Source organism: Electrona antarctica (assembly GCF_951216825.1).
Source record: "Electrona antarctica genome assembly, chromosome: 21".
Lineage (NCBI taxonomy): Eukaryota > Metazoa > Chordata > Actinopteri > Myctophiformes > Myctophidae > Electrona > Electrona antarctica.
The window spans coordinates 26,946,336-26,970,174 of NC_136802.1; the positions used below are offsets into that span (position 1 = coordinate 26,946,336).

General features: G+C 43.5%; 1 protein-coding gene across 1 annotated transcript in view; it reads left to right on the forward strand.

Annotated features, from left to right (window-relative positions):
• The first annotated feature begins 7,793 nt into the window (after window positions 1–7,793).
• Window positions 7,794–23,839, forward strand: part of LOC306914306 (nuclear factor 1 B-type-like) — a 94,044-nt gene continuing 77,998 nt past the window's right edge. The window contains exons 1-2 of the mRNA XM_079491303.1: window positions 7,794–8,088; window positions 12,753–13,284. Coding sequence (XP_079347429.1) covers window positions 8,071–8,088; window positions 12,753–13,284 — 550 coding nt within the window. The 5' untranslated portion in view covers window positions 7,794–8,070. The remainder of the gene's footprint in view (window positions 8,089–12,752; window positions 13,285–23,839) is intronic.

Here is a 23,839-nt window from a genome sequence, read left to right on the forward strand (position 1 = left end):
TAAAATCCCATTAGCCAGTAATTACTATTCAACTGCAGAAGTATAGCCTTGAATTAATGAGGGCCTGTGAATGGTACTGATGGCATTATTAAACTAACTAGATGCTCGCTCCAGATTACTGAGTTAACCTATCTTTACGGGGAAGACCACTACATTTCAGTAGTCACATAAATTATTCTTCTAGAGCAATTTGTCACTACTTGCGAGGACAACGAGCATCTGTCCCTCTATGAGCCAGCAACTACAGCAGCAAGAACCTCCCTTGTGATCTCACTGTAATGTACAGCCTGTTAGGGTCAGACAGGTGAACTCAAGTGCAGGAGACCAGAACAAGGCAGGCTGGCTGGCTGGCTGGCTGGCTGGCTGGCTGGCTGGCTGGCAGGCAGGGCAAGGGAACTACTTTGAGCAGACTATCAGGGCACTGTCACAGCCAGGCGACCCATAAGTGAACTTGACTTAGAAGCTACGGCAACTGAGTGAACTTAAATGAGAAGCTACCAAAGGAACTATTATAAGAGAGCACCAAATACCTCTAGAAAACATGACGCCTATAGTTTTTGCGTGGGTCTAAAGTGTCACAATGGCATCATAATGATGTGACACATACTGGATACTTCTTTTCTGTCAAATTACACTTTACTATAAGCATATTTGAAATTGATACCTTTTTATTTAAACATTACATTTTTATTTAAAGTAGCCAATTATTCTTTTTTTACACCCTTTTCCTCCCCAATTTAGTTATTGTGCCAATTGATTCCTCCCCACACACATTTCTGTGTTGTCACTGCTTTTGTATCCTACTGGCTCACCTGCCAGTGAGGAGCCCCCACCGGGAGGTAGTAGAGCCTTCATCCTACTCCTCTCGACCAACACTCCCCGCCAACAGGTGCCGCCCCCAGCCCGTAGCAGTACGTGCAACGATAATCATCACACTCCCCGCTCGGCTTCCCTCCCCCGAACACGTGCCAATTCCTGTTCGAGCAGTGGTTTTCAACCCTTTTCATATCAAGGTCCATTATTTATTGGGCATTTGAGTCACGGACCACCATTTGAGGACATTTAGGGCTCCATTTTCGTCACCGCTAAACCCCTTATCCCTAAACTTCTTTGCCTTTTTTTGAACTATTTTGAAAAACATTTTTGAATAGTTCAACTAGCCAATCTACATTGACACGTTGTGAGCTTGTAGACCGGCCATTTTAACTATTCAAAAATGTTTTGCAAAATAGTAAAAAATAAAAATAAAAAAAAGTTTAGCGGTGACGAAAATGGAGCCCTTAGCCTCTCAGACCCAAGACTTCAGAATTGTTTTGTTCCCTTTGGATAAGATTTTGTCCACAATTCCATGCTGTTCTGATTGATGTTGGTGCCATAGGAGATAACAGGGAAACATTGATCAAAATAACAATTATTTTACATCCTCTAATTGTGTAGACTTCTTGTAAATTAAGTAATGTAGATGTTTAACAATAATTTAACTCCTGAGAGTGTAAAATGAATGGACCTGCAAGGGTCCATTTGGTTAACAACTCTCCGTTATTTTGCTGGGGACCACCTGGAACCCCCTCTGACAACCACAGTGGATTCAAACCCACAACCTCTGTGGTGGTAGGCACTAGGCAGGGACTTTACCACTGCGCCAACCAAGGACCCCTTTACCCAGGACCTAGGTGTATTTCATTTTACACAGAGAGCGTCTCCTGGATACTCTGGCACTCTGGAAACTGGCAAATTAAGCTTCATTAAACCCACTTTATTACACCCTAGGCTCTTAACCATTAATATTTAGGTCTACTAATTTATTTTGATAGATATATAAATATTGTATTTATTTTTATCTCTGCAACCTCGTATGTAAGAAAGCCTTGTTGAGCCATGGTGCCCATAGGGCAGGATCCTATCTCCTGTTTCTGTAGTACAATGCGGCTTGATGTACAAGTACATCCCCCAGCCATGATGTGCAAACGGTTGCACTCCCAGGGGATGCTTTGTGGGTCCCATACCTTAACCTCGCAGAACTATGCCCAACCTTAACCTCAAACTAATTTGTCAGAAAATGTTTTGGAGGTCATCTGAATGTAGTTGCATTCTAGTAATATGCACGTTAGGTGCTAAACACATTCTGTGGACACAAAGTATTCCCGTTTTGTGCCCCGGATTTCCCCTGGTGCCCATTCTTCCGAGGTCTGGTGCCCACTCTGTTTTGGTGCACACATTAATCTAGTACGCACTCTTCCGAGGTGCCCAGTTTTCCCGGTGCCCACTCTGTTTTGGTGCCCAGATTCCCCTAATGTCACTCTATTTCCCCAAAGTGCCCACTCTTCAGCTTTGCCCAGAATGTTGTGGTGCCCACCTTTCCTGTTACCATTTTGAATGTCTTTGGTATGGTTTGCTTTCAAGGTCTTCAGTTCAGTCAGCACATCAACAGAACGAGCATGTCGCCATCTAGCGAAATAAAAAGATTAGAGCATGGGATTAGAGTAGCATGTTAAAAACCGGTTTAAAACGTAATTCCTCAATCCTCACGATCCCACAAAACACTTAGCAGCAGCCAGCTGCAGGTTACATATTCTGCACTGTAGCCTACTCCAATTTTACATAAAAATGGGTAACTATTTTTGCTTAAATGGCTAATACTTTTAGCACTTAACGTGTGCTAAAAGTTGCTCACAAAGTCACTCACATGTGGTTGTTGTGACTGAGTAGTACACTTAGTAGTCACAAGGAGGCAACTAACTAACTACTAACTTCCTCCTTGTCCGGGCCGCTTGCTGGCCAGTAGGCTATATGCTAGTCTTGTGATGTGATTTCTTGTGAAGGCCGCCTTTCTGTTGAAAATGAGCTAAATGTACCTTCTTTCCTTGGAAATAAATAAGCTAAAAGAACATTAACTGTCTAAATGTACCTTCCTTCAGACCATCTGAGTCTTTAGGGACATAGCAGCCATAAATAAGACTTATTTATGGCTGCTATATGTCTCTAAAGACTCAGATGGTCTGAAAGAAGGTACATTTAGTTAATTTTCTTTAAGCTTATTTAAGGAAAGAATGTACATTTAGCTAATTTTCAACACGGTCTGTCACGGGCAGGCACTTATTATAAGTGCCCAAATAGTGGCTGCCTGTGCCCGTACCGTGGCAGCTGAGACTTATTTCTAATCAGTGTTCAATCGAGTGCTCTCTGTACTGCTGGCAGTGGCATCATCATCATCGCCCTGCGAATCTGCGACAGCTGCAATGCAAGACTCTTGTAGATCTATTTTTATCGATTTTCTATAGCATACATATCTAGAAAAGTAATTCTTCCGTCAAGATAGTTTGTTTGTTTGATGCCAAGTTAAAACTACTGGTCAACACAAGTTACACAACACGGTCGGACTCGGATTAATTCAAGACGCTTTGCAGACTAGTGATTTGCTTTCTCGCCACATGGAGGCAGCAGACACAAAGGTGAGAAAGGTTCTTACACTGTCTGTATTTATAGGTCTTAATAATTCTGCTTACAAAATGTTTTAATACATTTAATCCGCTGAAAGAATGAAACATAACCTACACAGCCTAGAAAAAATAAAGGAAATTGGAAACAAAATACAATAAAGACCCCGATAGTCGATAGCCTACTATTACTAAATATGAAGCAATTTAATCTCAAGTAATGGTTCTCGTAAAAAGAAATATGTGCTACTGCCATCAAATGTTTTATCAGAATCACGTCCCACCATTGTGTAAAATGGCCCTAATTAATATTATAGACCTTGAAATGTCACAGTTGTGAATTAACGAGGGAGAGAGAGCGCGACGTGAGGGATTATTGGAGCAGCAAATGGACCTATCAATAGCCCGCCTGTCCATTTGAAAGACAAAAACTTTATTTATTTGTTATTTTATAGTTGCATGGAAAAATTGTGTGTGTGTGTGTGTGTGTGTGTGTGTGTGTGTGTGTGTGTGTGTGTGTGTGTGTGTGTGTGTGTGTGTGTGTGTGTGTGTGTGTGTGTGTGTGTGTGTGTGTGTGTGTGTGCCGACGTACGTGCGTGCGTGTGTGTGTGTGTGTGTGCGCGACCCCGCGCGCGCGTGCGTGTTGCGTGCAGTATGTGTTGAGGGTTGAGAGGCCAATTTGACTGGATGACAATGATTCATACTTATCATTTCATCTGTTATTAGCGTGACATTATATTATAATAATAGGCAAAACCCTTTATGGTTCAAGTCGCCTTAATTTGATTAGATACACATTAAGTATTAGATTGGCGTTATCTCCGAAACGATCATTCATCATTGATCATCACATTATGACTAGCCTATAGCCTACCGGCTTAATAGTATTACATAATTTGTGTGGAATTGTTTGTGGAATGAATCATAAATGATAAGTTACCATGTGTATTCAAGGCTTGTATAGCCTTGTATAGCCTATACAATCTTGTTGTAAGGTAGCATATCACAACTTGATACAATGGCAAGCCTGGGCCTATTATAGGCCTACTGATAATAATAATAATAATAATAATAATAATAATAATTATTATTATTAGTCATCTATATTGGTGGGCTACTTGTAGGTGAGAATGTATTACATACTCTGTAATAGACGGTTCAAGATGAAGCCTGACTGATCTGACTGTCATAGACATTTTGTCTATACATCTGTATGTGTATATGCTCATGTAGCTGGCCTATGGTCATGTAGCTGGCCTATGGTCATGTAGCTGACCTAGTGTTGACCTATGGTCATTGATTGATTGATTGATTGATTGATTGATTGATATGTTTATTGACAATGTTTACATGTACAGAAAAATGCACATAGTTATACATCACCATCAAAAGGATACATGCAAGAAAGCCAACGGCTTATTTCCATTGCAGTCCCTCATGTAACTGACCTATGGCCATGCAGCTGACCTATGGTCATGTAGTGTTGACCTATGGCCATGTAGTGTTGACCTATGGCCATGTAGCTGACCTATGACCATGTAGCTGACCTATGGTCATGTAGCTGACATATGGCCATGTAGCTGACCTATGGTCATGTAGCTGACCTATGGCCATGTAGCTGACCTATGGTCATGTAGCTGACCTATGGCCATGTAGTGTTGACCTATGGCCATGTAGCTGACCTATGGCCATGTAGTGTTGACCTATGGGCATGTACCTGACCTATGGCCATGTAGTGTTGACTATGGTCATGTAGTGTTGACCTATGGCCATGTAGCTGACCTATGGTCATGTACCTGACCTATGGTCATGTAGTGTTGACCTATGGTCATGTAGTGTTGACCTATCGCCATGTAGCTGACCTATGGTCATGTAGCTGACCTATGGCCATGTAGCTGACCTATGGTCATGTAGCTGACCTATGGCCATGTAGCTGACCTATGGTCATGTAGCTGACCTATGGTCATGTAGCTGACCTATGGCCATGCTGACCTATGGCCATGTAGCTGACCTATGGCCATGTAGCTGACCTATGGTCATGTAGCTGACCTATGGTCATGTAGCTGACCTATGGTCATGTAGCTAGGTGGTCATGCATGTTGACGTATATGGTTTTGCACACTGTTCTATGGTCATGCATGTTGACCTATATATGGTCATATGCCTGTTGCTCGCTGCGCTGACCTAAGTTCAATTGACATGCGCGCTGACCGGGGCCATGCATGTTGTGTTCTATTGACTTTCAATGGGTGATTTAGGGTCGCTCTCTGCATGCAGCGGCCAATCCACTGTCCACTAATAGTTCTCAGGTCTGGTGTTTGTCCTCTCTTTTTTCTCAGTGTATGGATTTTTGGCCACGGCAGAAATGGATTTGGACAGGTGGCCGCCTGTCCTCGCCTTATTGTAGATACGCCACTGGTTGTAACCCAATGTGACCAATGTGACCTGCAAGTTAACCGTGCATGCTGACCTGTCTTCTACTGAAATGTGCGCTGACCTGCGTTCCACTGACATGCGCGCTGACCTGTGTTCTATTGACATGCATGCTTGCTGACCTCACTGGTCATGCAAGTACAACATCAGTCACACAAACAGTATACAGTGAGTCAGGCGGGCGGAAGTGAGGGGCCGAGGGTACACAGTTTTCCCATGGCACGAAGAGATCCTATGGCCTGAAGAGACGGCTGTGCTTTGATTGGTTGATTAGTTTTCACTGTTGGCTGACTGTTGACAGCAAACATGGTGGGCTACACTCCACAACAAATGCAACAGTGGAATGGAATTTAATGTAATAATATGAATTACGTTGACAGATTTACATCAAACATGTTGAAGGGAAAACCTTGTCCAATTTTCCATAGTTACAGTGCTTCTCTGTGGAATATTTGAAGAGGTAACAATTGAATTACCTTGTTTGATGTAAGTAGCAGTGATGGAATTAAACTATGTACTCTAACTAACCAACTACTGTAGGCCTACTTAAGTACAGTAGTTGAGTAAATTAGTTAATTTGGGAGTACTTTTACTTTACTTGAGTAGCCTATAAATTGTGTATACTTTATAGGCTACTTCTACTCCACTCACTAGTTACTTGACAGCTTTATTTTGTATAGGCTACTTTGCATATCTTGAATATTGCTACAAAACATACATTATCCGATAGATTATTATGTATTATTGTTAGGTAAGCTACCGCAGCTGCAGCACAAAGTAATTCAAATCAGCCCCACATTTACCAGCTGCAACATTAAAGTGACACAACTCTGAATGCATTATTAATTCATTACAATTCAATAATATGATTGCGAAATGGGCCATTCTGCATAATGAATAGGCTACATGTGGTTGAACTGACAATGCAAAAATACTCATCTCATGGACAATGCGCCAATATATACTGTACCTGCTGCTATGTCCATGCATTTTATGTCAAACATCATGTGCATAGGCTTATTACAAAAAAACAAAACAAAACATGGATCTTACACAAAAATGAATTTCAACTTGTGTCATGAAAATGAAGTTCTGATTCTATTAAGTTTGGTAGTAGCCTGCAACTCTTAAGTATGTTTTGATGAGAATACTTGCACCTTTACTCGTGAACATGGAGCTGTTGCCCTGTCATGAATGTGATTCAGACAGGGCATAATGCCTAGCGTCTGCTCCCGTGCTTGTTTTTGGTTTAGACTAGTCATTGGTTAGAGTCTAACCTAGGTTGTAGTTGTAGGACTAATGACTGGTCTAACCGTTAGACCAGTCATTAGTCCTACAACTACAACCTATCTCAAACCCTCACCCTAAACCTAACCTCCCACGGGGCAGCACACCTAAACCTAACCTTAACCCATAGTCTAAACTAAGTATGCACCCCCTTTTACTCACTTAGTCAAAATTGTTTAATATTGATTGATTGATTGATTGATTGATTGATTGATTGATTGATTGATTGATTGATTGAATACTTAACTTTTTAATACAAGTTCTGCTATCCAAGAAAGCCTATATTGGCTTGTTTCCATTGGGGGACTTTTAAGCTTTTATTTGTAACAGTTAATAGTACCTGTATTTCTACATTATGGCATTGCTACCTTTATGAAAAGTATCACTTCTTCTACCACTTGCATATAATATTATAACCTATCACACAGTGCACACTTCGGGCTATGGGATGGTTGTCCCCGGGGCAGTAGTGGTAGCCAATAGGAGAGCAGCGTTCAGTGGCTGGCGGAGTGGCGAGAGCCCGTCGGAGGGGCGGCAGTCAGTCAGTGAAAGTGAAGGCGGAGACCTGCTTCCCAGTTTCCAAAACTCAACCTCTTCTGGATCGCGTTCAAATCTCAGCCGCAACACCCTAAAAAACCCGATCCAAAAGTAAAGACGCGAAGGGGAGAAGGGAGATAAGAGAGAGAGGGGGGAGAGAGAGAGAGAGAGAGAGAGAGGAAAAAAACGAGGTGCTCTTAACTTGATTTGACCGCCTTCTGCCAAGAATTGTCTTCCGGTATTGACTTTTTTTTTTTTTTTTTTTTTGTGTGCAAGAGAAACAGCCTCCTAAAGCACAAAGTTGAACAGCGTGACGTGAGAAATGTGATTCTACCGGCTTGTGTCTCACCAAGGCTCCAGGACACCCAGTCAATCCATGCAGTACAGTGCGATGGTACGTGAACATGTTTCTGAGATGTTAGGATAGGATGATATAATGATATGATGATGACATTTGGAGAGGCTAGTCATTTTTTTGTTGCTATGGTAGTAAAATAACGCGTGGTGCCAAGAGAAATGTAACCAATAATCTGATGGAATAATAAGTGGGTTACATTACATACATAACCATGGCTGGAATTGGAACCCAATGTAACAACACTGACTGTAGCGCCAAAAGACGTGTCAACTTGGCACCGATTCTACAGTAACCCACGTTAACCCTCCCCGCCCCTTTATTGGCGAATGAACTTCATTTGGAATGTGGACACACCACACACACACACACACACACACACACGCGCAGTCACACACGCACTACACCGTGACAATGTTGAAATAACATCTCATTAACCTACAATAGACCTAAAGATACACACACAAAACAGATTTGTATTACTGTAACCCCGTCAGCCTACACAAAAATAGTCAATCAGGTAAACCTGAAACTTTTTCAGTCAAGCAGAATTTATTCTCTTCTAATCGTAGATATCTCACATTGATTATTATTAATATTATTATTATTATTATTTTTTGTAATGTATCATAGACTTAGACCCCCCCCCCCCCCCCCCCCTCCCATGCATAACTTTCACTCTGGCAAACAAAAAGCTAGCCCCCCCCCCCACACACACACACGCACAAGACACATTTGCAGAGATAACCTTTATATTTGGTGGATTATCATTACAGGGCCCAGTATTAGCCCCTTTACACGGCTATAAATGTCGAAGAGATGAGAGTGGAATTGCTGTTTCAGGGATCAGTTAACGATTGTGTCGCTGCTGCTGTAAATCTGCAAGACGATTTAATTTGAGAGAAGTTAATAGTGCTTTTGCTCTTGAAGCATAAAGTGCGATTATAAGGGCGCACGCACGCGGCTTGTGTGGAAGAAATAAAGTTATATATACTCCGGAGCCACCGGTCCAAAGTTCTCCTCCTGAGCCCATAAAAGAATCCTCTCAGAAATAAATTGTAAAAAAAGATATATATATATATATATATATTCAGTGATATAATTCATGCATTTTGTAGCTATAACTCCGTGTTACGGGTCCATTCGGTCTCATTTTGTACACCCTCAGAGTTAATTTTGTGCAAAAAAAAAGAATAGTTAAGGGTGACTTCGGTCGGTGGGATGGTGGATAATATGGAATGTGTTTGCAGCAGTAGAGGAGGAGGAGGAGGAGGAGGAGGAGGAGGAGTGTGACTATGTAATTACGTGGGTGAAAGAGAGGAAAAAAAAGTTGTGTGTGATTTGCTGCTGGGATCGTGCAGGGCTGAACTGAAGGTGTATGCAGGTCCATTTCATATCAAGTTTGAAAAGCGGGAGCTAGCGTGCGTTGCACACATCGATCGCTGTGCATACTGGTGGTGGCGCGTCACAATGCGTTTATGAGGCAGATCTCACTAAAACTGGAGAGAGAGCGCAAAACACCCCATCCATCCATCCATCCACCCAGCCCCGGCAGCAGGGCAGTAGTTACCGGCGGTAGGCTATTCTACGAGTCTGTTCGGAGTCGGGAGGCATTTAGAACTAGAAGTGCCGTTACGCGTGCATGTTGAACTTTTCATTTTTTCCTTTCCCTTTTCTTTTTTAATCATAGGCTACTTTACATTTGAACTCAGACAACGACAATCTTTTCGGATCCTCGCGCACACTACACTTCTTCCATGGATGTTGTTCTTCTTGGATAATCTTTTGGACGCGGATCTGAACTGCCTCCACCAAGCAGTCTCGCACGGTGCACACTAGCAGTGTCGTCGGCCCCAGCTATAGGAGGAATGGCGCGATAATAAAGTGATCCGCACTTCACAGGAATCACTCGAAATAACATTGGTTTTGTGTGCGACTGGCTCGTCATGTATTCTCCAATTTGTCTTACTCAGGTATTTGTGTCTTTCTTTGTTTTTTGTTTTTAATTATTTTTTGTTTAAACTGACATGCCGTTGTTTGATGCTTGCTCTTTGACAGATTACTGCAAATTACCAGAGCGCAATAGGCGATAATCAATTCGGTGCTGTGCACGTTTCTTTTTGCGTTAAGAAAGATCGTTCAATTCCCTGTCCTCGTGAATAGATATATAATTAGCCATATAGCCTAAATAATGTTCTATACCAACCTCGGCGGTAAGGGAATTGCCGCTTTTGCTGGCGGATATAGGTTGTTCAAACAGAACACATGTATGCTATTGATCCAAACGGTGTGGTTAGGTGAGGACAATGTTACCGTGTTATGTTGATTTTAGATACGGGAAAAGATCAGAGTCCAGCGAAAACCCAGTGTCAAACCCGAACGATCAAAATATGCTGCGCTCCCCAACTGCGTAAAGTTGTGCGCAAATAAGCGACACTAGTAATTGTCACCTATATGATAATCCGGTATAATTCATACCTGTAATATGCACAATTTCTGCCAAGTTTAATTCATTAGGTTGTTCGTGCCCTCAAATAACCTTTTAATATACACAATATGGCCTCGTCTAACTCTATTTAATATTTTAGCCTGTGCATCATTTTATTTGTACCATGCATGGAAACGAGGAAAATCAAGTTGTTAGGACATTTCGGCACTTGAATGAAGATAGGCCTACTAATGATAAGGTTGACTAAGGACTTGGACAGAGTAGCTGACTGTTTGGCTGACTCAGTTTGACTGTTTATATTTTACTTGGCATAAGTAAGTGATTGACTGAGATGTGGTTTAGTTTGTACTTAAGAGGATTGTGCTTTTATGGCCCCAGCTGAAGTGCACTGCACAGGGCCTCGCCAAGTCATTTATCTTAGAGAGCTTGGTTTTAGTCTGGTTTAAAATATGAACTCAATATTTTTTGATAGATTTTTGACCGCAAACCACAAGTGTATAACATATTTAGAAAAAAAGAAAGAAGTAGCTGCTACCATGTATATTGATTCTCAGTATTACTCACCTTTCTCAGTGTCATTGTCAACTTTAGGGAGATGGCAATTCAATAATTAGTTTAGATTTATTTATTTATTTTACACTTTTTTATGCTCAAGATGACACAATGTATAGTGTAAAAGTTTGTAAAGTGTTCTATGGGCTATATCACAAAACGTCACTGAAGTCTGTAATTTTAATTTCATTATTATTTGACAACTACACCAAAACACGAGTTTAAAGTTTTATTGCCATGAAAGGGAGGCCCAGAAATGTGGCTTCTCGGTTGGAGCACCAGCGGCAAGCATAGATAGGGAGTGGATGTCTGTGGTTTCCCATAGCCTTGCCTGCCTACACAAAGAACAATATGTGGTTGAACTCTTCAAAGGCCCTGTTCAAATGAAGCGTCTTATGGTTATTCGGTTTGACATTTTAATGACCTAAAACAATGACATGATCATGTTTCCACTCACACGCTGCTACTATAATTTCTGATAATTCTGTACCAAATGAATCCTCATCTTTCACAGCACACTCCGAAACGTATATAGGGAATGTACACTGAAAAGTTATCTTCCCTTTTCTTTTTCTTTTTTTTTCCAGTTATCCTAGTGATACCGCAAAATAACCCTAGTATTGATACGCTCCGGTTTATTTTCCTCCTATTTCTCAGCTTGCAGAAATACTTTTAGTTGCAAGGATAAAACAATTATGTACTTATATATATATATATATATATATATATAAATTGCACTATATACTATGATGCCCTGCACTGTAGATGAATACCAGAATTAAATATAAGAATTTCACGTAAATATTCTTTGCTCAATAGCAAAAAATGTATGGGCAACAAATAATTTGCAGACTAGGCCAGAATTCTACTTTCGTTGTCGAAGCCAGATTTGGGAATGAACGCGGTCAAGTGTCATGGCGTGCGTTCAACACAGTGTGGGATTTGGAAGGATCGCAAACATATAGTCCCGCCTCAAACATATAAATACTAGCTTCCACTAAGTTCCTATATTTGTTATTAATATATAATTATGAAGCTTTTAGTTCTTTGCCCGTAGTTCCACCACTCATGGAACACAATGTTGATGTAGGAGGCTAGTAGAGCGTGTGTGCTCACAGAGAAGATTACTTTTATTTGTGCATTTGTACTATTTCAATCTATACTCCAGCCCTGTACACCCGCCCCTCTCCTTACTCTCCTTACTTACTGAACATGGGACAAGTTCACTTGGTATGTGGCTATAGCTTGAGAAATCCAAGTGCACGGGGGGCGCATGATCCCTCCGTCAGCAGCAGCATGGGACTCCCACTCAGTGCATGCTCGGAGAGCGGAGAGAGGGGAGACTTGAGCTGCTGTGCCTTGTCCTATTGTGGCGCTGGCAGTTGATATAAAACAGTGGAATTTGCTTGTGGTATACCTGCAACACATCCAGCTACATTTAGGATGGTAAAAGAACACAGAGTGCCTTTTTTACGTGTATGAATGAAACTGCCGTTATGATGTCATCACATGACATGGCCATACGACTGAAACCGTTTACTTTTGTTGTAGTCTTAACTTTTTTACTGTATAGGCCGACCGATGAACATTTCATAGGCAAATAGTTTGTGTTTTAACTTTCTCTCTTTCTGTCTTCCTTCCCTTTCTTCCCTCCTCTTCGACCCGGCGCGTCCCCTTTCCCCCCCCCCACGAACCGCTCCAGGATGAATTTCATCCCTTCATCGAGGCTCTCCTCCCTCATGTCCGTGCCATCGCCTACACGTGGTTCAACCTTCAGGCCAGGAAACGCAAGTACTTCAAGAAGCACGAGAAGCGGATGTCCAAGGACGAGGAACGCGCGGTCAAGGACGAGCTGCTAGGCGAGAAGCCCGAGGTGAAGCAGAAGTGGGCGTCCAGGCTGCTGGCCAAGCTCCGGAAGGACATTCGCCAGGAGTACCGGGAGGACTTTGTCCTCAGCGTGACGGGCAAGAAACACCCGTGCTGCGTGCTCTCCAACCCGGACCAGAAGGGCAAGATCCGCAGGATCGACTGCTTGCGGCAGGCCGACAAAGTTTGGCGCCTGGACCTGGTGATGGTCATCCTCTTCAAAGGCATCCCCCTGGAAAGTACAGACGGCGAGCGCCTCGTCAAGTCTCTGCATTGCACCAACCCAGCACTTTGCGTCCAGCCACACCACATAACAGTGTCGGTCAAGGAACTGGACTTGTTTCTAGCATACTATGTCCAGGACCAAGGTAGGTTCACGCTCTTCCACAGTGTAAATTGTGTGTGTGTGTGTGTGTGTGTGTGTGTGTGTGTGTGTGTGTGTGTGTGTGTGTGTGTGTGTGTGTGTGTGTGTGTGTGTGTGTGTGTGTGTGTGTGTGTGTGTGTGTGTGTGTGTGCGCGCGTGCGCGTGCTCTCGCACGCATGTGCGTCCGCGTCCGTGTGTGTACATGTTGGCAGTGGCACAAATGTGTGCTTGGCAGGGTCAAGGGTCACATGTATTGACTTTGTGGCAGGCTTGTTGGATACTAGCTGAGACCACAGCTATGTTTGTCACAGATACAATGAGTGTGTGAATGTGCATGTGCATTTAGGATGTGCACTGATGTAGATTAGCAATAGTGCTGCTAATATGCATTTTGAGGATTAGTGTGTTCTCTCTCTCTCTCTCTCTCTCTCTCTCTCTCTCTCTCTCTCTGTCTCTCTCTCTCACACACTCACACACACACACACACACACACACACACACACACACACACACACACACACACACACACCTGTCCTTTTTGTTTTGTTCTTATCTTGACCGTAAACTTGTGCAATACTATACTGAAGATAAAGCAAAGAAGACTCCAGGACCACATTTAATTCATGTTAAATCTACACATCACTGACTGTTAGCAAAACAACTTTGGTATTTTTCAATTCAACTGAATTGGAAATGTCATTCTCCAATCAAATAAATTCCACATACATTTCAGGAGCTATGGTTGTCATTTCGGTTATGTGGAAAATAATAATAATTTTCTTAATTCATGAAATGTGTTAATGTCAGTAATGTGAAATATGAATATTGATTTTCAATAGAATACCATACAATACATTTTCAAAATATTATTTTTTTTTTGCTATTTTTGTATATATAAAAAAAAAGATCAGCCTGTACTACTATACAGCAAAACTGTGATAATTAATAACCAGTGCAGTTTAATTTCTGAATTCAAATGGTAAAATTCACAAATAGATGTTTGGACATTTTTTCACCTCAGTCATATGCAGGTATAGAAACTTGACACTTCATAATTCCATTTCAAGTGTGAAAGTTGCATTTTTGCACGTGTTCTGTAAAAATGCTGTTTATATGCAGTCCATTTAATAATCCATAATGTTTGTAGACTGTTGAAGCGTTTGGAATCAGTAGTACTAGTGATTGTCTTTCTTCAGACTGTTGCATAACTTCATAGCAGCTTTTTCAATACACGATGTAATGAGCTGTGTCTCCTGCTCAATGAGCTAGCCTTATTGTTCACTCACTTAGTTCTCCATTTTACACATTTTTTTAAAATACCCATCTCTTAATTAGACTTAAATGAAGATAAGGTGTAGCCAGATTAAGTAGATTCCACCAGTATAGACTCCTGTGCATGAAGGCTGAGATACAAAATGAGATGCTGTATCTACCATATGTAATGTCAATGGCTTCTGCATTACACGCTACTGAATACTGTTGAACTTCTCGGTTATTAGCGATATGCTTTCAAAATAACAACATTGTAAATTATATAATCATCTGCGATTTTAGAATATCCAATGAACATCAGGCGACCATTATTTTCTACACTGCGTTTTTGTTCGAGCCCTCCTTCAAATGTCAGTATAGCTAGCTCATTATCATCAAACTCCAAGCGCCATTTTGTGTTTGATAAGTGCCAGGGAAAGCAGAAGGCACAGCAGAGAGACAATAATGGTTGCCATTGGCACCAGGGTTGGCATCAGACCTCCTTTGTGTCTTTTGTAGGATGCCGCTGCCTCCTCGGTTGGCATCTGCTGTGTTTTTTAACTGTTCAGTATCACAGAATCACAGAATGCCTCTCTGGTGCTCGTTTGTTATTTTTAAATATAAGAGACATGATTGAATAAGTAGCACTTGTGCTGGACTTAACGGAACGAGGGTGAGAGTGAACCATTGGGTCCGCTGATGTTTTAAAGATAAAAATGAAAAGCATATATTTTCTACTTTCTCTAAATGCTCATTGTTGCAGTCCGAAAGTGTACAATGGAACCAAATGGACTCGTAAGGTTTCTTTTTTACACTTTCGGATTTCATTTTGCAAAATGGATTGTACTATGCAGCATACTTTGAAGGGGAAAAATTACCTTTGTTTGAAATAAATATTGATAGATTTCCTAATTGACGAGAATATTTGAATGGTCATTTTCCAATCACACCTCGCACCCTCACAATTTTGAACTTGAACAAATGCTGTGTAACGGAATTCTTTTAACGACATCGCGATGACGGAAGGGCGCTGTTCTTTTTTTTTTTTTTTGTATTTTGAGTAAAAGCGTCTTATCCTTTTCTCCCAGTTACCAAGCAGTGCCCATCTCTAGACAATGCAGCCATATTGTGGTAGCGTGCAGCGCGGCGCCATTTTGTTTTGCTCCGTGCCAGGGGAGGCAGGGAAATCGCCAGTAATGGTTGTTAGAGGTTCGGAGGTTGGCATCAAACCCTCTTTGTCTGCTTGCAGCGTGCCTTTGATTCGTTGGTTGGCATCCGCAATGCAGTGGGCACGTTGGAAAGTTTTTTGACAGTGGCAGAATGGAAACCCGCCACCTTTGTTCTGCTGCAACTGCATGAAACAAACAAACAAACAATCGAAACACAAAGAACCCACGAAACGGCTGTCCCCGAAACTCAAATCTAGCCTAGGTGCTCGATCGCTACAGAAAACTAAATGGTTCTAAACCGTTTATATCCGTGGATTAGATCATTGGCAACTGCTTACGTGTGCAGTGTAATGAAACAGAATAACGTTAAATATGGTGATGCCATGGTTTCCCCCCCTATTTTGTATTTTTTTAATAAGCCAAATATGTATTTGTTAATGATCCTCCCTGGGTCATTGCAATGAGAAAGGTCGCCGAGTTGGCAGCGATTTTGTACTGGGTGAATTTAGCGACGGCTCTCAGCCCTCCCCTTGTTGTTGGGCATAGCATTTAGCCAGGCAGAGCAGAGCTATAGCGCCCATGTGCATGCCCAGATGAATGCCCGCTGGGGGCAGGGAGTGGTGGCTGTGGCATCCTTTGTGCCAACTGGCAGCATGTCTTCAATAGAGGGCCTTGGCTTTTCATGGGTACACACAGTGGCACTAACTCTGGTTTATAACAGAGCCACCCAAGATACCGTTATTGTAAGTTACCCCTCATTGGATCAAATAAATATTTTAATTCTTCCAATCATTTAATCGTCCAAATTTGCCACCTGCATTGAGATATCGCACGCCTGTTTTTACTTCTTGGGGGAATAGTCGTCAGTGATGAATAGATGTTCATGTCCAGACACGTTAGAATTCCTCCTCATCCTCATTTGGTTTCCACTTATTACTCATCAACATTTCTTCCCCGAATGTAGGAAAGTATTCATTGTGTATTTAAGCTAAGCTTCAGTAAAGCACATCGGACATTCCTCCGTACAAATTTAGAACGACATTTTGTGGTCATTGCATATAAGTCGGCTAAATATAAATACTTTGCAAAGATATGTGAGATAGATATTTTTTTTAAATGATCGAGCGATCTTGGGAAGTTTTTTTGGGGGGGTGGGATTTTTCTGAGAAGCAAATTATTGGTATCTATTTGGCCCGGAGTTGCCATAACTCTGAATGAACTTTACAGGAGACAGCTTTAGGCACGTTAAATCTGGGTTGTCAGTTGGACTTGTCATTACCCACAAAACAAATTCCCTTTTACAAATGAGCTTCTTTGAACGTTATCTATGGGTTGCCTTATAACCAGTGACAGAAAAGGATTGGTTAGGTGCTCCGGTGGGAGACTCGAGAGGTCAGGGTCAAGTAGCTTACCCATTACTCCGGTGCTGAAAGTTAACACGGCCATAAAACATCATTACCTTGCATTTTCTTACCCCCTTTCTCCCAACACGCTCCCTTTCTCTCCCCATCCCCACCCCCGCCCCCACCTCACCGTCCAGATAGCTTTGCGGGGATCCGGATGGATTACCTCGCAATATGTGCCGGGCCCGTCGCGTTAACAGAGACCTTGTTTTACGAGAGGCGAGACTTAGCCCCTGCACCCCGGGGTCGTGACCTCTTGCAAAGAGATGTGGCAGGGTGTCCTCTGAAGTTTAATTGAGCAAAACAGATCAGTGAAAACATGGCCATTTGCAGCCCCAGCGGCGATGCGGCGCGTGGGGGGGGGGGGGGGGGGGATGACTTTTGGCCCCGGAGTGTAGTGGGGGGGGGGTCACGGGTGGCGGAGGTGCATGGACGTGGAGGCCGGGTAGCTACTTTTGTAAGCTCCCCTCGTTGACCCCCCCCTCAATCGGGGTCAAACCGTCGTGGGATCACCCTGGATCTCTTGGCAACTGTTTGTCGTATCCCCCCCCCCCCACCACCACCACCACCACACACTCTCTCTCTCTCATGTGCTCTGGTCGGTGGTCCTCGTGGTTCAGTGACCTAAGTGAAGGGGAGTAGTGAGTATCACTGACCCCCACCGCCACAACTCCCCCCTAGTCCCCCCTCCTCCTCCTCCTTCAGACCCCCAGGCTGACTTAGCGTGGGCTACTGTTTTCCCAGCCAGTGAGTGGGGCTGCATGGTACTGCTTGCTTGTCGGTCGCCTGCGTCTCGTTTTAAACGCCCGGCTGCGCTGGAGGCACTGCTGGTTTGCCGTGGCCTGACCTCCTGGGTCACAGTGGTGGTCGGTGACTAAGCACAACATATATCCCTCCCGCCCTCCCTCCCTCCCTCCGTCTGTCCATCCCCCCCTATCCGCCTCTGCCATCAGGGATCACCCCCACGGCACACTGCCCGGTCGAGCGAGCCACTGCAAGCTCACTCCCTTGTCTCTTCTGCCTTACTTTCGTTCCCTCTTTCTTTTTCCCCTCCCTCGGTTGTTCTCTCGCTCGGGCTCTATCTTTGCTCTATCTCCCTCTCCATGTCTGTCTCTCTCTCTCTCCCTCTCTCTCTCTACCCCTCTCTTAAGTTATTTCCTTCCCCGTCTGGTTCCTTCTGTCTGTCTGTCTGTCTGTCTGTCTGTCTGTCTGTCTGTCTGTCTGTCTGTCTGTCTGTCTGTCTGTCTGTCTGTCTGTCTGTCTGTCTGTCTGTCTTGTCTTGTCTTGTCTTGTCTTGTCTTGTCTTGTCTTGTCTTGTCTTGTCTTGTCTTGTCTTGTCTTGTCTTGTCTTGTCTTGTCTTGTCTGTCTCTCACTCTGTCTCAAGCCCTAGACTCCTGTCCTGACAGTGAGTTGTCCTGGACGCTCAGACACTTGGCCAGATAAAGGGTGGCTGGGTTCAGGCCAGAAGGGTGAAACAAAACTTGTTGTAAGCAGTGTTGAGGACAGCACTGTTTGTGCTGACTCTCTCTCTCTCTCTCTCTCTCTCTCTCTCTCTCTCTCTCTCTCTCTCTCTAATTTAATTTCATTCACTTTTCATTGTTAGATGACATTGGATAAATTGGATAAATAAATAGATTTGAGAAAGGGCACTCCCCACAATGGTACATTATTCTCCGGCTGGTGAGGGAAGCAGTTGTGAAGTAGGCAAAAAATAACTCTTCTAAACAAAATATAGAGGCTGTAAAAACAAAAAAAGAAAAGAAAAAAAACTGTATACTGTGTCTGTATTTATATTTATATATGTACACACACATACACGTGCGCGCACACACACACACACACACACACACACACACACACACACACACACGCACGCGCACACACACACAGTACATAGAATGTCCCTCTTGGGACATTCTGTGAAAACCTCTGTGCAGAGTGAACCGCTCAACCCCATGCTTGGCTCTTCTGCTGGCTACCTTATTAGTATGCAATAGAGCCTGCGGTGTCTGGCTACCTCTCTCTCAGAGCCATAACCTATCGAACACATTCTCTCCATCTAATCCACTTAGAACTCCCTCCCAGCTCCACCGCTTGCCTTATTGATTTCCACTTCTCACTAAATGTCTTCCCAATCCCTCTTCTCCTTACCCGGGAGCTATACCAGTGCTGGAGCAGCATCGGTTGTTGTGTGTGTTGTGTTGTGTGTGTCTACATATAATCTTTAGTAGTGTTCTCTTTTCTTTTCGCTTGTTTTTCTTTTCTTATACGCTCTCTCTACAACTCCGTCTTAGAGGTTTCTTTTTGTGTTCCCTTGTTTATGATATATGACCCCCCCCCCCCCCCCCCCCCGTGTCTGACTTTTTATGTGTTTCTTTCATTCTCGCATCCCACCTCCTGCTCTTTCTCCCCAACGCCAACCTGGGTGCAGCGAGTGCAGCCCAGGTTGCCCGTCTCAGTATGGAGCTTGTGTTATTAGCAGCGGGGTTTTGCTCGAGCAAATACCTCAAGGCTTAAACAGACCCTGTTACCTCCTTAGCCTTCTTTTGTGTTCCCTGTGTACATAAATCTCCATGGAAACGAGGCAATCCGGAGCAGAGGCCACAGCGAATTGTGAAGGCCTTGCGTCTCCGCAAAATTTTACAACTCTCTTCTTTTTTTGCTCTGCGGTGTGTTTAATTTGACTTGTGTCACTGTTTGCGGAACGGGAATCGATCAAAGGCGAGAGTAAAGGGACCTTTTGAGATACATTATTGTTGGGAACGGAGTTTGTGCCTGAAAGGGTATTTTGTTGTAATTCTGCTGCAGATGTGGGGCCAGTAACTGGCGTGTATAGGGCTGTCCTGAATACCCTTTTTCAAGCTTCAGATATTCTTTTCATTTTTAGAGCAAATATCGAAATATTAGTGATCACCAATAAATCAAATCAAAGCTCTCTGCAGTGAGATTTCTTTCTCCACAGAGGTCAGCCCCATTTGCAGCCAATCACATCGTCCAAAGAAGAGGCTGCCCTGTTTTATCTGTGCAGAATCAGGAAATGCCAGCTTGTTTAAGTTGCACATAGTTCACATAGTATGTAAACAAATGCCCCGGTATGTATTTTATTAACATTTTGTACAGGAATCTCTTTATTACAGCGTCATTGTTCTTGTGAATCAGGTGGACAATACGTTTATGTCCGTTTTAGAGACAAGCCTACTGTAAACTGCATGGCTGCAATGCCTTGGTGTTGCCTCACAGGCAAATGGAAATCTTTAATAATTCACCTATAAACTGCTTTTCAACAACAATGACCCCCACCCCCCAAAAAAAGAAACCCAAAAAAGAAAATATTTTAAATGCATTGATTATCACCTACACTCTCCAGCTGACATCTCTACGCTGAAATGAAAGTGAATGTCATTAAGAGAATGTGAAACTTAATGTAGGCTGTTGTTTTTATTATTCTTTTTTTTCTTCTCTCCAGCGAGTATCAGTTACACCAACATTGTTCTTGTGAAGCGGTTTTTGTTCATGGAGGTTTTAGTATATTTAAAGATTTGCTATGTCCATTTTAGCCAAAGGGGGACATGAACCCCAGACACAGTCACTCCCACACAAACAACACTGGCTGAAACACCCACACGCAGCCAAACAGCAGATCAACATGGGAGCAGACTGATCCAGGAACCCATACCGATACGCTCCGCATAAGCTCTCTGTGTGCACACACACACACACACACACACACACACACACACACACACACACACACACACACACACACACACACACACACACACACACACACACGATGTGGCTGTGCAAGATTTAACCCATTTTGACCTGAGGACGATTCTACAAATGCCTTCTAAATCCTGACAGTTTTCTGAAAAAACCCATGTTTCTATGTCAGTCGTTCTCAAACATTTTCATGTCAAGGACCCCCAAAAATATATGTAATTGGCTGCCGACCCCTATCTGAAAATATGTTGTTCCAGGGACCCCCCCAGAAGCAAAGATTCGCTCTGAAAGAATATATTCAAATGTTTGGGCCACATTTTCACGATTTAAAAAAAATAGCAGACCTACAAGCTCGTAGCACGGCACTCGGTGCCGCGCTATGAGCTTGTAGATCTGCTATTTCTCAATAGCTAAACTATAACATAATGCTTAAAACACCAACAGGGGTTCCCGTTCAGAATGGGTTAAAATAGAAAACATGCATGGATCGCCCCAAATATTGAAATTATGGTCGAATAGCAACCTGCCAAACGAGCATCTGAATATATTTTTTTATATTTGGGGCCAGCCCTACTGGTTTGTGTTAGTAGTACACAGTAAAATGCTCTGTGTTGATTTAACCCAATAGGGTTAGAGTAGTATGAAATTCTGTGATATGCTATATTGCAATATTTAGATACTGAAAATATTCTTACTTTCAAATTGTCAAAATGTATAAGAGAAGATGTACTCAAATCGTTTCCTGCTGATTCATCTATTCATCTATCATATATATATTTGGAGGTCTGATTTCAGAATATCTAGACATATGGCCTATATGTAATAAGAAAGTAATAAATAGTTGAATTGTGCCATTAAGGAAAGAATGCAACAATATGCAGACAATCCCATGTGGATGTTAGTTCCAAAACTATCGCCCAGCATGCGTTGCGTGCGGTTAAGGGCCATAGTATGCTGTAGTACGTTGTTAGTTCATGGTTAAGTTCTCAGATTCACCACACTTTCCCAGGCTTTCGGGGAGGACCACCGAATGCATTTCAAAACCCCTCGAGGCCACTTGACTGGAGAAGCGGCACCTCCCACTACTCTCAGCTAGCTCCCCCACCCCCACCCTGTCCGCCAGGCCCTCCCAAATGAAGACAAATGGGTACATTCACCCCCTGTCCCAGGCACTACACTGTACCGCACTGTCCTGCACTCACAAAGACCCTCCCTGCTAGTGCCCGAGCCTTCTCCGTCCAATGGCCACCCCATCCCTCCTTTTACGCCATCCTCCAGTATACCGGCCTGACAGTCTCACTTGCCTGCCTATACCTACTTGTGTCAGGACAGCTGGATCTGTGTGGGAAAGAGGGGGATTGATGTGGGACAGGGGCAGAAGCAGAACGGAGCGCTCCCGAACGTCAGAAATGGAAATAGTTTTGGTCCGTGGAGTGTTTCCAGACAAACGGACTGAAAGATAGTCCTGTCGAGAGAGAGAGAGAGAGAGAGAGAGAGAGAGAGAGAGAGAGACGGGGAGAGAGAGAGAGAGAGAGAGAGAGAGAGAGAGAGAGAGAGAGAGAGAAAGGCAGCCTCTCAAAAGGCCAGTCTGTGACTTTCACATCCGAGGTATGCAAAAGCCAGACCCCTTCATCAAGGAACGAGCCTTGTGAACAGCCTCTGAGGGGAAGAAGAAGAAGAAGAAGAAGAGAGAGAGAAAAAAAGACCTGACGGGAAGGGGCTAGACGGTAGAGGGGTGGGGTGGGGCAGGGGGGGGTACTGGGGGCAGGAACAGACAATCGGGGTGGTTGCCCAGGAGACGCTATAACTTTGCCGGAGCACCCCCCCCCCCCCCCCCCCCCGCTCTGCCCCATCAAACCCCTTTTCAGTCCCAGACAGGGCTGATCAGCGGCGTAGAGTGATGGCTGTCTCCGCCTTTTGTCTGGCCCGTACAGTATACGGCCCCGTCACTGTGATGGCTCGACAGGACCTGAGCGAGACGGCGCGGAGAAAGAAAGGCCCCCGCGCTCATTGCAACACCATGCAAAATGTACTTTTTGGCGGGGGGGTGCCGTTGCTTAGGGCCTGATGAAGAGGGGGTGGGTGGGTGGGTGGTGGATGAGGAGAATCCCCGGAGGAATTCTATCTAATGTCTAGTGCAGAAGGTCAAAGAGGGGATATAGTGTCTGGGGCTTGGGAATCAGGATTCAGAGAACACCCCGTTGAGTCATAAAAAAGTATTTTAACTCCCTGCCCAAATGGAGGCTCCGCTCTTCCCAGGTTGGCCGTTGGAAAGTGTACCCCCATAACATTATTGATATCCAAGTGAACATTGGATGATCTTATGATACTGTACATGTACGTTATCCATGCACAAACCAGACTCAGTTGCATTTGTTGGTTCTGTCTAATGAAAGAAAATCGACAGGCCGTGAGAAAAATGGTAGGAAGGAAGGGGAGAAGAGTAAAAAAAGAAAAAAACAAAGAAATTTCCATTATCGAAATTACGAGCGAGTCCGCAAACCTGTGCCAAGTTTGGGTGGCCAATAAAAGTGAGACATAAATGGGGGGTGAAAGGAGAGGAAATGTGGACATCCCGTTGGTTGCGACAACATGAAAACCAATCCTCAAATCAGCGAAACGACAGATGTCAAAGAGTTTCTGCACAGCCACTTTCCCCCTTGTGATAATCATATCCTGTCTTCACACTGCCTCATTGTGTGTGGAGGCATTACAGAAGAGGGACAGAGACAGAGCGTGAAGACGAGGAGAATAGAGAAGAGAAAAGCACCAAAATCCTTCAACGTTTCGGCAGAGAATTTCAGGGAGTAGCTAAATTAATCAAAGACACCGAAAGAAAATACAGTCCGTTGCATCTGTCTGCTGGCAAGATGAGCGCAGCAACGTCTTGCTCTTACGTGCTTTTATTGTAGATACAGTTTATCTCCTGTAGACAGTTAGCCGAACCACAGAAACCACACCAAACCATCAAAAAATCACACACCATTGCTTTTGACTACAACATATTTCCAC